The sequence below is a fragment of the Phyllobates terribilis genome, unplaced genomic scaffold, assembly GCF_046119375.1.
Source record: "Phyllobates terribilis strain yellow unplaced genomic scaffold, ASM4611937v1 Scaffold_9__5_contigs__length_417890890, whole genome shotgun sequence".
Classification (NCBI taxonomy): Eukaryota; Metazoa; Chordata; class Amphibia; order Anura; family Dendrobatidae; genus Phyllobates; species Phyllobates terribilis.
In genome coordinates, this window is record NW_027362769.1 from 383,736,968 (window position 1) to 383,750,759 (window position 13,792).

Below are 13,792 nucleotides of genomic sequence, written 5' to 3' on the forward strand. Positions count from 1 at the left end.
CGGTTTCGCTCTGCTCAGCCCTGTCCACCGCACCTGCGGTTTCGCTCTGCTCAGCCCTGTCCACCGCACCTGCGGTTTCTCTCTGCTCAGCCTTGTCCACCGCACATGCGGTTTCGCTCTGCTCAGCCTTGTCCACCGCACCTGCGGTTTCGCTCTGCTCAGCCTTGTCCACCGCACCTGCGGTTTCGCTCTGCTCAGCCTTGTCCACCGCACCTGCGGTTTCGCTCTGTTCAGCCTTGTCCACCGCACCTGCGGTTTCGCTCTGCTCAGCCTTGTCCACCGCACCTGCGGTTTCGCTTTACTCTGCTTGACTACCGCATCTGCGGCTCTGAACCAGTCTCCCAGTCTGTACTGGACCCTATCCAGCCTGTGCTCTAACCTGCCTGTTCCTGTATTCCCCGGTGTGGGTCAACAGCCGTGTCCGGGTTCTGACCTGGAGTAGCACCTGGTCCCTCGGCTCGGTTGCTCCCTGGTGCACGGCGTCGTAGCCGTCGTGTGACCTTGGTCGGATCGGGTAGATACTTAGTTACGCCCCTCCAGGCACTCTCCAGTTCATGGCACAGTGGGATCACTAAATCACACACACGCCAGTCAGTCCGGGCAGGTGCATAACAGCAACCAAAGGAAGTACGAGGTCGGCCGACGCATGTGGAGTACGAAAGTAAGAATTAGGGCAGGAGAAGTAGAATGAATATCGGGTCTATAGTACATATTGTCGGGAAAATAAGTATTTGATACACTGCCGATTTTACAAGTTTTCTCACCCACAAAGAATGGAGAGGTCTGTAATTTTTATCGTAGGTCACTTCACCTGTGAGAGACAGAATCTAAAAATTAAAAATCACATTGTATGATTTTTACATAATTAATTTCCATTTTATTGCATTAAATAAGTATTTGATCACCGACCAACCAGCAAAAATCCTGCCTCTCACAGACCTGTTAGCTTTTTGTTTTTGTTAACCCCTTCATCCCCCGGGCCATTTTCCATTTTTTGCTCCTCTTCTTCCCAGAGTCAATATGGCTATGTGAAAGCTTATTTTTAAGTTGTACTTTTGAACGACACCATTGGTTTTACCATATAGTGTACTGGAAAACGGGAAAAAAATTCAAAGGGCGGTGCAATTGCAAAAAAAAATTCAATTCCACTATTGTTTTTTACCACCTTCACTAAATGCTAAAATTGACCTGCCATTATGATTCTCCATGTCATTACAAGTTCGAAGATACCAAACATGAATAGGTTCTTTTTTATTTAAGTGGTGAAAAAAAAATCCAAAGTTTGCTTTAAAAAAAAAATGGTCCCATTTTTCGAGACCTGTAGAGTCTCCATTTTTCGGGATCTGGGGCCAGGTGAGGGTTTATTTTTTGCACCCTGAGAGGATATTTTTATTGATACCAATTGAGGGTAGATATAATGCTTTGATCGCCTGTTATTGCATTTTATTGCAATGTTGTGGCAACCAAAAAATAGGCATTAGTCCTACCGGTAATAAGTACATCATGACAGCATCATCAGGTCGTCCTTGATATCCTTGATAGGGACAGGAACAGACAAGAGGTTAAAAGGCCCTTCCTTCCTTTTTCTGTAAAGGAAACCAGCTTCTCCTGGGCCAAAGGTAGAAGGTAGAATTACTGATACTTTGGCTTGGTCCTCCTGTATCTTCCTTAGCACTGCTGGAATTAAGGGCAAGGGAGGAAAGGCATATGCCAGGTCCATGTCCCATTTCTGGGACAAGGCATCTACCCCTGCCGGCCTGTCTTTTTGATTGAGGGAGAAGAATTTTGTAGTTTTTGCATTTTTTTCTTGTGGCGAACAGATCCCACTGAGGAGTTCCCCATCAATGTGTTATGCGATGGAATTCTTCCCCGTTTAGTCCCCCTTCTGACTGCTGCACTGTTTCTCGACTGAGGAAATCTGCCACCGAGTTCTGAGATCTTTTCAGATGTATCGCTGTTACTGATAGCACTGTCCCTTCTGCCCACTGAAAAATCTTTCCTGCTAAGGCTTGCAGATGGCGATGTCTTGGTCCCCCTTGATGTCCGAGGAAGGCCACTGTCGCGGTATTGTCTGACAGGATTCTGATGTGTTGGTTCTTTAGATCTGCCCGACATCTTTTTAGTGTTTCCCAGACTGCCTGAAGCTCTCTGGGGTTTGATGATTTGGGAAGGTCTTGCCCATGTCAGATACCTGATCTTTTATATGGGCCGCACTGGGAAAAGTATTCCTTCCTTTACCTCCATCTACCGGTCTTCCCTTTCACAGCATATTCTGGTCTTTAATGGGAACGAGGCCTGCAAAAGGATTATACTTTTTTAGGTTTTTCCTCCGGAAATCCCTTTTTTTCATCAGAGGCCCGTTCTAACATATCGTCCGACACTGGACCGAATACTTGAAGGCCAGAAAAGGGGATGGAACACAGTTTGTTCTTGGAGTGGCTATGCCCTGACCAGGTTTTAAGCCATATTGCCCGCCTAGCCATGGTAGAAAGTGCCCCATTCCTTGCGGAAAATCTAATTGACTCGGCTGAGGCATCAGCCATAAATCCCATTTTTAGTAATGGAATGGAATCCAGGATCTCATCTCTGGAAGTCTTCTTCCTCAGATGACCTTCTAATTTGTCTAACCATATATCCATGGACCTTGCTACTGAGGTAGTCGCTATGTTAGGTTTTATTATTGCAGCAGAGGTTTCCCAGGTCTTTTTGAGAAGACTGTCGGCCTTCCTGTCCATAGGGTCTTTTAAAGATGAGGAGTCCTCAAAAGGGATGGATGTTTTCTTCACTACCCTGGCTATCAGGCTATCAATTTTAGGGATTTCTTCTTTCCATAATTTTATCTCCTCTGGTTCAAATGGCAGGCGTGATTTGAAACGTGTGGGAATGATTAGTGTCTTTTCTATGTCTTCCCACTCCTCTAATATCATGGCTTTAATAGGATTATTAACAGGGGATACTCTGTTCATACGGGTACTCAAACCTCCGAACATTTCACCCCGTACTGAGGAGAGCGGGTGAGTATCCTCAACTTTCATTGTGTTTCTCACTGCTGATAAAAGTTTATTTTTCTCTTCTGGGGGAACTGAGATAGATCCTTCCCTTCCTTCTTGTTCAGCATCAGAGTAATCTGATAACTCTTCCTACTCTCTGAACTGGATTCCATCTCCCATCGTGGTCTTTTTTTGCCTGGGAGCTATCTGGGAAGTTTGTGGGGAAACCAATTCCATGACTGAATTCTGGACCTCTTCTCTTATTATTGCCCTTATGCTGGTCATAAAGGAGGAATGTTCTTCCTTAACCACCTTGGCAAAACAGTCCGTGCATAAATGTTTCCCATACGCATCCGGTAGTTTGGTGTTACAGATGGCACATCTTTTCCCTTTTTGCTTAGGGGCCGAAGGTGTCATGGTTCTCTTAGGAACCTCCTTGTCCTATAAGAACAAGGGATCATATAAGAAAAATACTACCGAAGACAGATGGAAACAGGGAGAGAAACAAAGGGAGGAACCTCCAGATAACTCACTTGTACTGGAGGTTCAGCAGGTGTATCAAGGCAACCAGTGGTTTGTCCTTCCATAGCTGGCGGTTTGGATGCACTGGTAACCTCAGCTCCCCTTTGACAATACTTGAATAGTATTTATCTCACTTGTGTTCCATCTGAATCGTCAAAAAGGCGTTTCCCCTTTAATTTAGGATTTGGCGGCATTAAAAACGCAAGCCGGTTACTAGAGGTCTGCACATCACTACCTCTGTAACCGGAAGTGCTGCACATTCAATCTTCATTGAGCATAGGAGCAGCGCACAGGGATGAAGACGTGTGAACCAAGAGCCCCCCCCCCCCCTGTTTTTAATATTTTTAAAAACATTTTTTTTTTTTACTTTTCACTGGCTTCAATAGTCTCCATAGGAGACTTGAAGCTGCGATCGTCTGATCGCCTGTACTACACACAGTAGGGCTTCAGCCCTGCTATGTGTAACAAAAATGCCCATCTGCTATGAATGCCGACCGCTGGGCAGCGCTAATAGCAGATCAGCTATGACAACCACATGCCAACCCATCAGCGCCCCACGATCATGTGACGAGCGTGCCGATGGGTGGGTCTTATGACGGAGTTTCACAGCAGCATTTAACATGTTAACAGGACCTGGTGGATTGCGATCCACCCGCAGCCTCTAGGGGCACATGACAGCTGATCAGATCAGCTGTCATGTACCTGAAAACATGCGGGCTCATCGCCGGAGCCAGCATGGAGTGCAGGGACAAGACAGATGATGTATTTATACATCATCAGTCGTGAAGGGGTTAACAAGCCCTCCTACTCTGCACTCATTACCTGTATTAATTGCACCTGTTTGAACTCGTTACCTGAATAAAAGACACCTGTCCACACAATCAATCACACTCCAACCTCTCCACCTTGGCCAAGACCAAAGAGCTGTCTAAGGTCACCAGGGAATATATTGTTGACCCGCACAAGGCTGGGATGGGCTACAGGACAACAGGCAAGAAGCTTGGTGAGAAGGCAACAAAGGTGGCTCAATTATTGGGCCCCCAGCCCTCAGCCAGGCCCCCAGCCATCTCTTCTGCTGCAGCCACCAGGTTCCTGAGGGAGGGAACGGAGGGCCCTGCGATCCTGCTCCACCGCAACTCCCCGCTGCTGGAGCACCGGATTCCTGAAGGACCCTGCCTCCTGTAACCCTCCCTCCACCGCCCCCCAGGTAAGATACTGTACCTATTAAGACTATAAGACAGACTCCCATCTTCTAAAAATATTTTTTTTCTATATTCCACCCCAAAATTTGGGGCGCGTCTTATAGTCTGAAAAATACGGTACTTATTTCATGCAATAAAATGAAAATTAATTATGTAGAAATCATACAATGTGATTTTCTGTTTTTTATTTTTAGATTCTGTCTCTCACAGGTGAAGTGACCTACGATAAAAATTACAGATCTCTCCATTCTCTGTAGGTGGGAAAACTTGCAAAATCGGCAGTGGATCAAATACTTATTTTCCCCACTTTATGTGTAGTAAGAAAAAAAATTATCAAAGTTCCCCGGCCACCAGTTAGCTTTCAAAGATGGCTCATTTAAGCTGTACCCGAAAAGCTGCACCTCAAGCCCCAATTGAGATTGCCCTATATACATGCTCAGGTTTGCATTACTCAGAGAACAAGGCGTTCTCTCCCCACTGGGACCTCTTTTGTTCCAGAAGTGATGGGTAGGTGGCAAGATGACATCATGATGGGAGGGTCCCCTTTTGTACTTGCTGGAGAGCCCACTCTTCTCTGGCCGAGTGGTTTCTGTAAGCCATGTTGGCATTTAATCTGTCCAATCCTTTGACTTTTAACAGTATAATAAACATGCACGCTCAGCCAAGACGAGCATGCATGTTTATGGTACAGTCAGAAAGGTAGCTGCCGGGCATACACTTTCTTATGTAATCAGCAGGTTTAAAGTTCTTAAGGTTCTGTTTTACATCAGCATCAGAAGCCCCTAACAGAGCAGCCATTTTTCTCATCAGGACAGTGGAGACCGGAGCGGGACCCAACAGACCTCATTATAAGTCAAAAGAGTCCGTATTGTGCCAGCGGCGTTCATAGTTCATAACGCCTTTGTGAACAGAGACCAGACATTACGGATTACAATAAATCAAAAACATCTAAAAATTAAAAAAATAAATAAAATAGAATATAATTGACTTTTTTTTTTGCATTTTTTGGTCCTGTCCGTGTCCGGCGTTGCAGTCAGTCCTTCCGCTCGACTGGCAAAGTGTCTATATAAATATTAACTGTTTGTCAAGCATCATGTCCTTTAAAAGATCCCTACTCCAGAAGTCAAAATAGCATGAAATGTAATTTTCCAGCAATCTGTCAGAGCCGGGCTGAGCCCGAGATCAGTCCCGGTGATAAGGGCCATACGTACAAGTGTAAGGGGCGGCCAGGCATCTGTGGCCACAGACTTAATAGCAGAATTCACAGGCACACCACTTGAGAATTCCCTGGCAAATTGACCATTAACTTAAAAGTCACCATCCGTTCTAATTTGCTCCCTTCCCCTTGCTCCACCGGTTGCCGGGTGCTAAAACAAATCCCTGCTGTGTTTGCCGAGTGTACGATTACAATACTCCCTATCAAATATTTGTCAACCTGTCAGCGCCAACCTCCCCTATAAATACTTTATCTAAAGCCTCAGGTGCTATAGAACGGGGAACCCAGCAAACAAGAAGGTGAGTCGTCTCGGCTCATTTCAATCTTACAAATTTACTAAAAAAAGAAAAATCCAAAAATGACAAAATTTACAAAATACACACACACAAATATTTTTAAACTGATATTATTAGTAAATGCATTCTTTTTTTTGGGGGGGGCTTAAACACTGGCCAAACAATAACTCCGATAAGAATTAGTTTTATTCAATTTTTAATTTATAAACATTATATATATATTTATTAAGTTCATTGTCTTATTTTTTCATTTGGTTTCTCAATCGGTAAAATGTAAATTCTGGAAAAGTTGAAACACAATTTTACAATTTGAATAAATGCATTTTTTTATTTCAACGACCATTTTTTTTCAAAACCATAAATTAAAACCTAAGTCTAAAATTAATTGTTGTTATAGGCGATTTTAACTTCGATATAAAGTTAATGTCTATAAAACAGTTTAAAAGCAATTCCCCGCCCTTTAGTCCAAATTTTTAGATTTGTTTTTCAGGCTTAAAATAATCATTAAAATCAATATATTATTTGTATGACTTTATAGATGTGAATTATGTTGTTCAATATCATTAACACTAAGATTTTTCTTACCTTGATGTCAAAGCAAATTGGTTTTTATTTTTTTTCTCTTCTAAAATGTAAAAAAAAAATAGTTTATCACAGCTGCACAAATTTTTAGAAAAATGGATCAAATAAGATTAATTACAGAAAAGAAGGTTCTTAATTTTTTTTTACCAGGAATTAACCATTTGCTTATCTCTGCTCTTTGTGTCTTTTTTTTATCAAATTATCATTCAGTTCTTAAACAATTGCCAGATTATCAGATATCCTGAATGCCAGATTACCAAAAAATGAATTCTTTTTCAATGAGTTGTTACGACTCCGTTCACATGTCCAGCAGTTATTTCCGATTTTTGATCATAAAAACAGAAATAAAATATTCCAGTACAGGATCCGTTCACTTGAATGAGATGTGTGATAAAGGGCTCTTCCGTTTGACTCCTTTCCAGCTACTATTCATTATAAACTGGATAAAATAAAAAAGCAAAAAAAATTTTTGGGATAGCAAAAAAAAAGAAAGAAAAATAGCAAATAAATTTGTTAAAAAAATAGAATAAAAGATAAAAACGAAAATAAATAGATTTTTAGTTTAAAATAAAGTTATCTGAAATCGTTTTGTTAAATTTCCCGTTTAAAAAAAAATAATATATACATATATATATATATATATATATATATATATATATATATTTTTTTTTTTTTTTTTTCAGAGTATAAACATAAAAATTCAGAGTGAAGTAACAATGCTAATGTTTAGAGAACGGAACAGATCCTCCGGGATGATAGTAAATGACTATATTAATATTTTACCTTCTACTAAATGAAAATGTTAATAATTTCTTACTGAATCTTCTGAAATACCTGGGCATTAAAATATATAAAAAAAAAATTAAAATAAGATTTTTATTACTTGATCGGATATTCTGATGACACGTACTCGTTTTATGCAAGGAATGATTAAACAATAAAAAAAAATAATCTCCTACTGTTTTGTGCACACAGCTCCTTTGCAGACACATGTGTTTTCTATAGTTACTGTCTACAAAACGCAAAAAAAAGTTGCATTAGTGTTAGCACCCTTTAAGATCTTCCTATAGTTTTACTGGATTGTACTCAAGCATGAGCATGAGCATGAGCATGAGCATAAGCATGAGCATAAGCATAAGCATTGCCATCTCTCGCGCGTTAGATTTTTCAGGCGTAGGTTGGGCTTCTTCAGCTATATTGGTCTAACTTTTGAAGTTCTTGGGTCCCGATGCTTTTTAAAAGGGAACCTGTCACGTTGAACATGGCATATTATAGAGCAAGAGGAGCGGAGAAGATCGATATATACATTTGTTGGAAAAAGATCGAGTATAACCTGTAATTTATCAATCTAAAGCTCTGCTCATTTTAAGCTTCGGAGTCCAGTGGGTGGTCCTAATCTTACACAAATAACTGTCACTTATTAGGACCGCCCACTGGACTCCTGATCTTAGAATAAGCAGGATTTCACATCAATAAAAAGTTATACTAAATCTTTACCCCATAAAATTGTACATCAATCTTCTCAGCTTCTCCTGCTCTATATCGACACGCTTGCCGATAGGACTGTACTTGCGAGAAGATACCTTTAACAGGTCCCTACTTACCATGTGTCATTATAAAACGAGTCTGTGATGCAACAGAGATGCATTAAGACACAAGAACCCGGGTCTGACTACTCCCTATAGCCATGTACTCGTAGAGTGGAGCCTAGTACACAACCCCACACAAGTACAGTGGCAATCCAGGGTCTACAATACTGACCCATCATAAAAGGAAAAGACCATGAAATGTCCTAAACTCGGGCTTACACGTGAGATCGCTCCTATTAAAATGGTTGTTTGCTCCCACTTGGTAAATAGTGCAGTGGTGATGGTCCAAACAGAGGAGAAAATTGGGAGGGTAGGCCGTTAAACTTTAAATGTCATGACTCTACTTAACCAAGTTTCTTTTTTTTGGCAGCTTTAAAAACACAATGGCAACTGGTGTCATAAGAAACCTCTCAGACTTTAAGTTACCTCCACCCTTCCAACATCCATTCTTCTTTCCAGCCCTGACCCAGGATGTGGACTTCCAAGATTCCTCAGAAGAAGACGATGAACTTTTAGAAGAGGATGAGATGGAGGACTTATCCTACGGTGAAGAGCAAGAAGATATTAGGTCAACCAACAGCGTAAACAGCCATGATTCCTTCACCGGAGAAAGTCCTACAGAGATGACTGAGCAGCTTCTCAAGTTTTCAGAGCTCATAAGCAACGACATTCAAAGATATTTTGGACAGAAGACCAAAGAAGAAGACCCGGACTCTTGCAATATTTACGAAGACTACTTCACACCTCGAATGTATGGTGGGCAGGAGTTGTATTACCAAGACCTGGTAAAGATGGCACAAAGCAAAGACCACGATAGAGATTTCCTCCACCCGCTCACGCCCCCTGTAGAAATAGACCATAAGATATTAAAGAGCATCTGCACCAAGGAAGATCCCAAAAAGCTTGGTCCTCTCACAGAGCTCTTCGACTTTGGTCTTCGAAAGTACACCAGGCAAAAGATGGCAATGGGAAAAGATGCCAGGCTGCACAGACTAGACCGCAAATATGCCCATATCGTGCCCATGCACAGACGGATGTTACCCCTCTCGTTCTGGAAGGAACCATCTCCCTTACCATCCTGCATCCTGAACACCAACACCCCGGACTTCAGCGATCTCCTGGAAAACTGGACGTCTGACACACATCATGAATTACAGAGCGCCGGAAGGGACCTCATGAGTGAATTCGGCAGATAGATCCCGAGTATTCATGTCCAAAATATATCATGTATTTCCAGATAGTTTAGGAGAATCAGAAACTTTCTAAATTAGAGCAACATTTATCCATCTACCCGGTAGAACATGGACCAATCCTGGTGCTGAACTCCATAACAGGACTGTAGGCTGAATCCTAGAATGGTAGAGTTGGAAGGGACCTCCATCATGTCCATCCCCCTGCTCAATGCAGGAGTCACTAAACCATCTCAGACAGATGTCTGTCCAGTCTCAGTTTGAAGACTTCCATTGAAGGAGAACTCACCACCTCTCGTGGCCGCCTGTTCCACTCATTGATCACCCTCACTGTCAAAAAGTTTTTTCTAAAATCCCATCTCTATCTTCTCCCATTCAGTTTCATTCCATTGCTTCTAGTCTTTCTTTGTGAATGGTGGACATCTGCAAAACCCCAATCAGTACAACGGGAGGAGGAAGGGTGAGGAGTGGTTGAACCCTACTGGAAAGCTTTAGTTTGAAAAGGTCTTCTGGTGTCTACAGACAGAGGTTGAAAAGCAATACCTTTCCCAAACAAGAGGGTCCGAGACCAAACAGATGGTAGTTTCCTATTCCATGCAATTTCACAAAAATTGGGTGCAAGATCACCAGAGAACCCCAGCCAATGGGTCTCAAGGGGTTAGCATCACAATTACCCCCCCACCCCAATATACATATTTTGCGGTACACTGCATTCTACCAATCACCCCCCATCCACATGTTATATACCTAGCTCTGTACATAATCAGAATTTATTTTGCTTAATAAAGTTTAAAAAGAAAAAAAAAATACAATTGACGTCTTCTATTTTCTTATTTCTCTACCCACATCCCCCACAACGTTTTTAACCCTGCGCAGCTCACAGGGGGCGGGGCTGCTGCGTGATTGACAGCTCCGCTTTAAAAACTACAATTTGTTTTGCCACAGTCCTGACCTGGCAGATCACAGCACACAGGCAGACACCTGTGAGGGTTTACAATACCGACGACATAAGGGTTGGGGAAGAAAAATAAAACCTAAAAGAAAGGTAGTAAAGGGGCTCTCCACCTTTGCAATTGCATTTGTATTTTAATAAAAAAATGTTGCACCATTTGCCTTCTACAGCCTCTGTGATGCGCTGTCTATTGGTAGCGGAGTTAACTGAGATTCTGTCAGTGAGCTCATTCTGACGTCTTACAGGAGAGTTTCTAGTTCTTTTATCTGAGCGCCTCCTTTGCTGATTTATGACCACAGACGACATCAGAGTTGAATGTGAAGGAAAAACAAAGAGGCTGTAAAAGCAAAACAAATTTTTAATGAAACCCAATTGCAAAAAGGAAAAAAAATAAATAAATTTTAGCCCCAAAAACATGCATCGAAGCACAGAAAAAAATAGAAAAAAAAGAAAATATTATATATTTTTCAAATGTCTGATGTGTGTTGCTTTGATATGTATGTATATATATATATATATACACATATATATATCACACACACACCTATATATATATACACACACATATATATATATATATATATATATATATATATATATATACACGCACACACATACATATTATACATAATTATATATATATACACATATACACCTTTATTTCTGATAACTGCTTTGCATCTGTGCAGCATGGAGTCCCCTAACATCCGACGCCGCAGACAGATATTCCGCTGACACTATATTCCGCACTTCTTTTGCATCCTTAGGTTTTATATCAAAAACAGCATTTTTTTTAGGTCAATCCACAAATTCTCCATGGGATTGAGGTCTGGGGATCGGGCGGCCGCTTCATAACATCCATCTTGTTGGTCTGGAACCAGGGTGTTGACCACTTGGGCACGAGTGATTCTTGAAGTTTGGCTTCACGTAGGCGTCTTCTGATGGTTGCAGGGTTCACAGGTAACTGAAGATCTTCTCTGAACTCTCTGGAGATGATATTTGGACGCTTCTTTGCCATTCTTGTGATTCTACGATCGACGCGGACGGTGGTATTTCTTTTCCTCCCACGGCGTTTCGGGTTTTGTTTGCCATTTTACAACACAGCAAATATTTTTAGCTGAGCAGCCAATTATTTTCTGCACTTATTTATAAACCCTCCCCCCCCCACACACCCATCACCAACCAACTTCTTGATTAAAGCTCTTTCTCCTTCGGTGCAAAGTCTGGAACCACCCATTTTACTAAGCAAGGGCTAAAACCAGCAGGTAGAACATTTGCTGCCCTCCTTCCTTAACCCATTCACCCCCGGGCGACTTTCCATTTTCGTTTTGTTGTCAAGTCAAAACTTTTTTTTTTTATTTTTCCAGCCATATGAGGGCTTCTTTTTTTTACGGGACGGGTTTTATTTTTGAATGACCCCATTCATTCTGCCACATTGTGTACTGGAAAATGGGAAATAGAATTCCAAAAAAAAAGAGTGCAATTCCATAATTGTCTTTTTTTTTTTTTACCATGTTCAATATATGGTAAAACTGGACCTGGTAATATACAGTCATATGAAAAAGTTTGGGCACCCCTATTAATCTTAAGCTTAATGTTTTATAAAAATTGGTGTTTTTGCAGCAGCTATTTCAGTTTGATCTATGTAATAACTGTTGGACACAGTAATGTTTCTACCTTGAAATGAGGTTTATTGTACTAACAGAAAATGTGCAATCTGCATTCAAACAAAATTTGACAGGTGCATAAGTATGGGCACCTCACCAGAAAAGTGACATTAATATTTAGTAGATCCTCCTTTTGCAAAAATAACAGCCTCTAGTCGCTTCCTGTAGCTTTTAATGATTTCCTGGATCCTGGATGAAGGTATTTTTGACCATTCCTCTTTACAAAACAATTCCAGTTCAGTTAAGTTTGATGGTCGCCGAGCATGGACAGCCCTCTTCAAATGATCCCACAGATGTTCAATGATATTCAGGTCTGGGGACTGGGATGGCCATTCCAGAACATTGTAATTGTTCCTCTGCATGAATGCCTGAGTAGATTTGGAGCTGTGTTTTGGATCATTGTCTTGCTGAAAGATCCATCCCCTGCGTAACTTCAACTTTATCACTGATTCTTGAACATTATTGTCAAGAATCTGCTGATACTGAGTGGAATCCATGCGTCCCTCAACTTTAACAAGATTCCCAGTGCCGGCATTGGCCACACAGCCCCAAAGCATGATAGAACCTCCACCAAATTTTACTGTGGGTAGCAAGTGTTTTTCTTGGAATGCTGTGTTTTTTTGCCGCCATGCATAACGCCTTTTTGTATGACCAAACAACTCAATCTTGGTTTCATCAGTCCACAGGACCTTCTTCCAAAAAGAAATAGGCTTCTTCAAATGTGCTTTTGCATACCTCAGCCGACTCTGTTTGTGCGTACTTGCAGAAACGGCTTCTTTCGCATCACTCTCCCATACAGCTTCTCCTTGTGCAAAGTGCGTTGTATAGTTGACCGATGCACAGTGACACCATCTGCAGCAAGTTGATGCTGCAGCTCTCTGGAGGTGGTCTGAGGATTGTCCTTGACTGATCTCACCATTCTTCTTCTCTGCCTTTCTGATGTTTTTCTTGTCCTGACACTTCTGGCCTTAACAAGAACTGTCCCTATGTTCTTCCATTTCCTTACTATGTTCCTCACAGTGGAAACTGACAGGTTAAATCTCTGAAACAGCTTTTTGTATCCTTCCCCTGAACAACTATGTTGAATAATCTTTGTTTTCAGATCATTTGACAGTTGTTTTGAGGAGCCCATGATGCCACTCTTCAGAGATTCAAACAGGAGAACAACTTGCAAGTGGCCACTTTAAGTAGCTTTTCTCATGATTGCATACACCTGGCTATAAAGTTCAAAGCTCAATGAGATTACAAAACCAAAAAAAGTGCTTTAGTAAGTCAGTAAAAAGTAGGCAGGAGTATTTAAAACAAGAAAATGATAAGGGTGCCCATACTTATGCACAGGTCAAATTTTGTTTAAATGCAGATTGCACATTTTCTGTTAATACAATAAACCTCATTTCAAGGCAGAAACATTACTGTGTCCAACAGTTATTACATAGATCAAACTGAAATAGCTGCTGCAAAAACACCAATTTTTATAAAACATTAAGCTTAAGATTAATAGGGGTGCCCAAACTTTTTCATATGACTGTATATGATTCCCCAGGTCAGTACGAGTACGGAGATACCAAACATGTAGTGGTGAAAAA

General features: G+C 41.3%; 1 protein-coding gene across 1 annotated transcript; it reads left to right on the forward strand.

The window, feature by feature from the left end:
- Positions 1-6,187: 6,187 nt before the first annotated feature.
- Positions 6,188-10,345, forward strand: PERCC1 (proline and glutamate rich with coiled coil 1). Its single transcript, XM_073645984.1, has 2 exons — positions 6,188-6,229; positions 8,768-10,345. The coding sequence occupies exon 2, from the start codon at positions 8,781-8,783 to the stop codon at positions 9,591-9,593; it is 813 nt and encodes a 270-aa protein (XP_073502085.1). The 5' UTR covers positions 6,188-6,229; positions 8,768-8,780; the 3' UTR covers positions 9,594-10,345.
- Positions 10,346-13,792: the final 3,447 nt, after the last annotated feature.

What these genes read in the sequence shown, in the direction of transcription:
- PERCC1 (XM_073645984.1), top strand. Translation starts at nt 8,781, where the DNA reads ATGGCAACTGGTGTCATAAGAAACCTCTCAGACTTTAAGTTACCTCCA.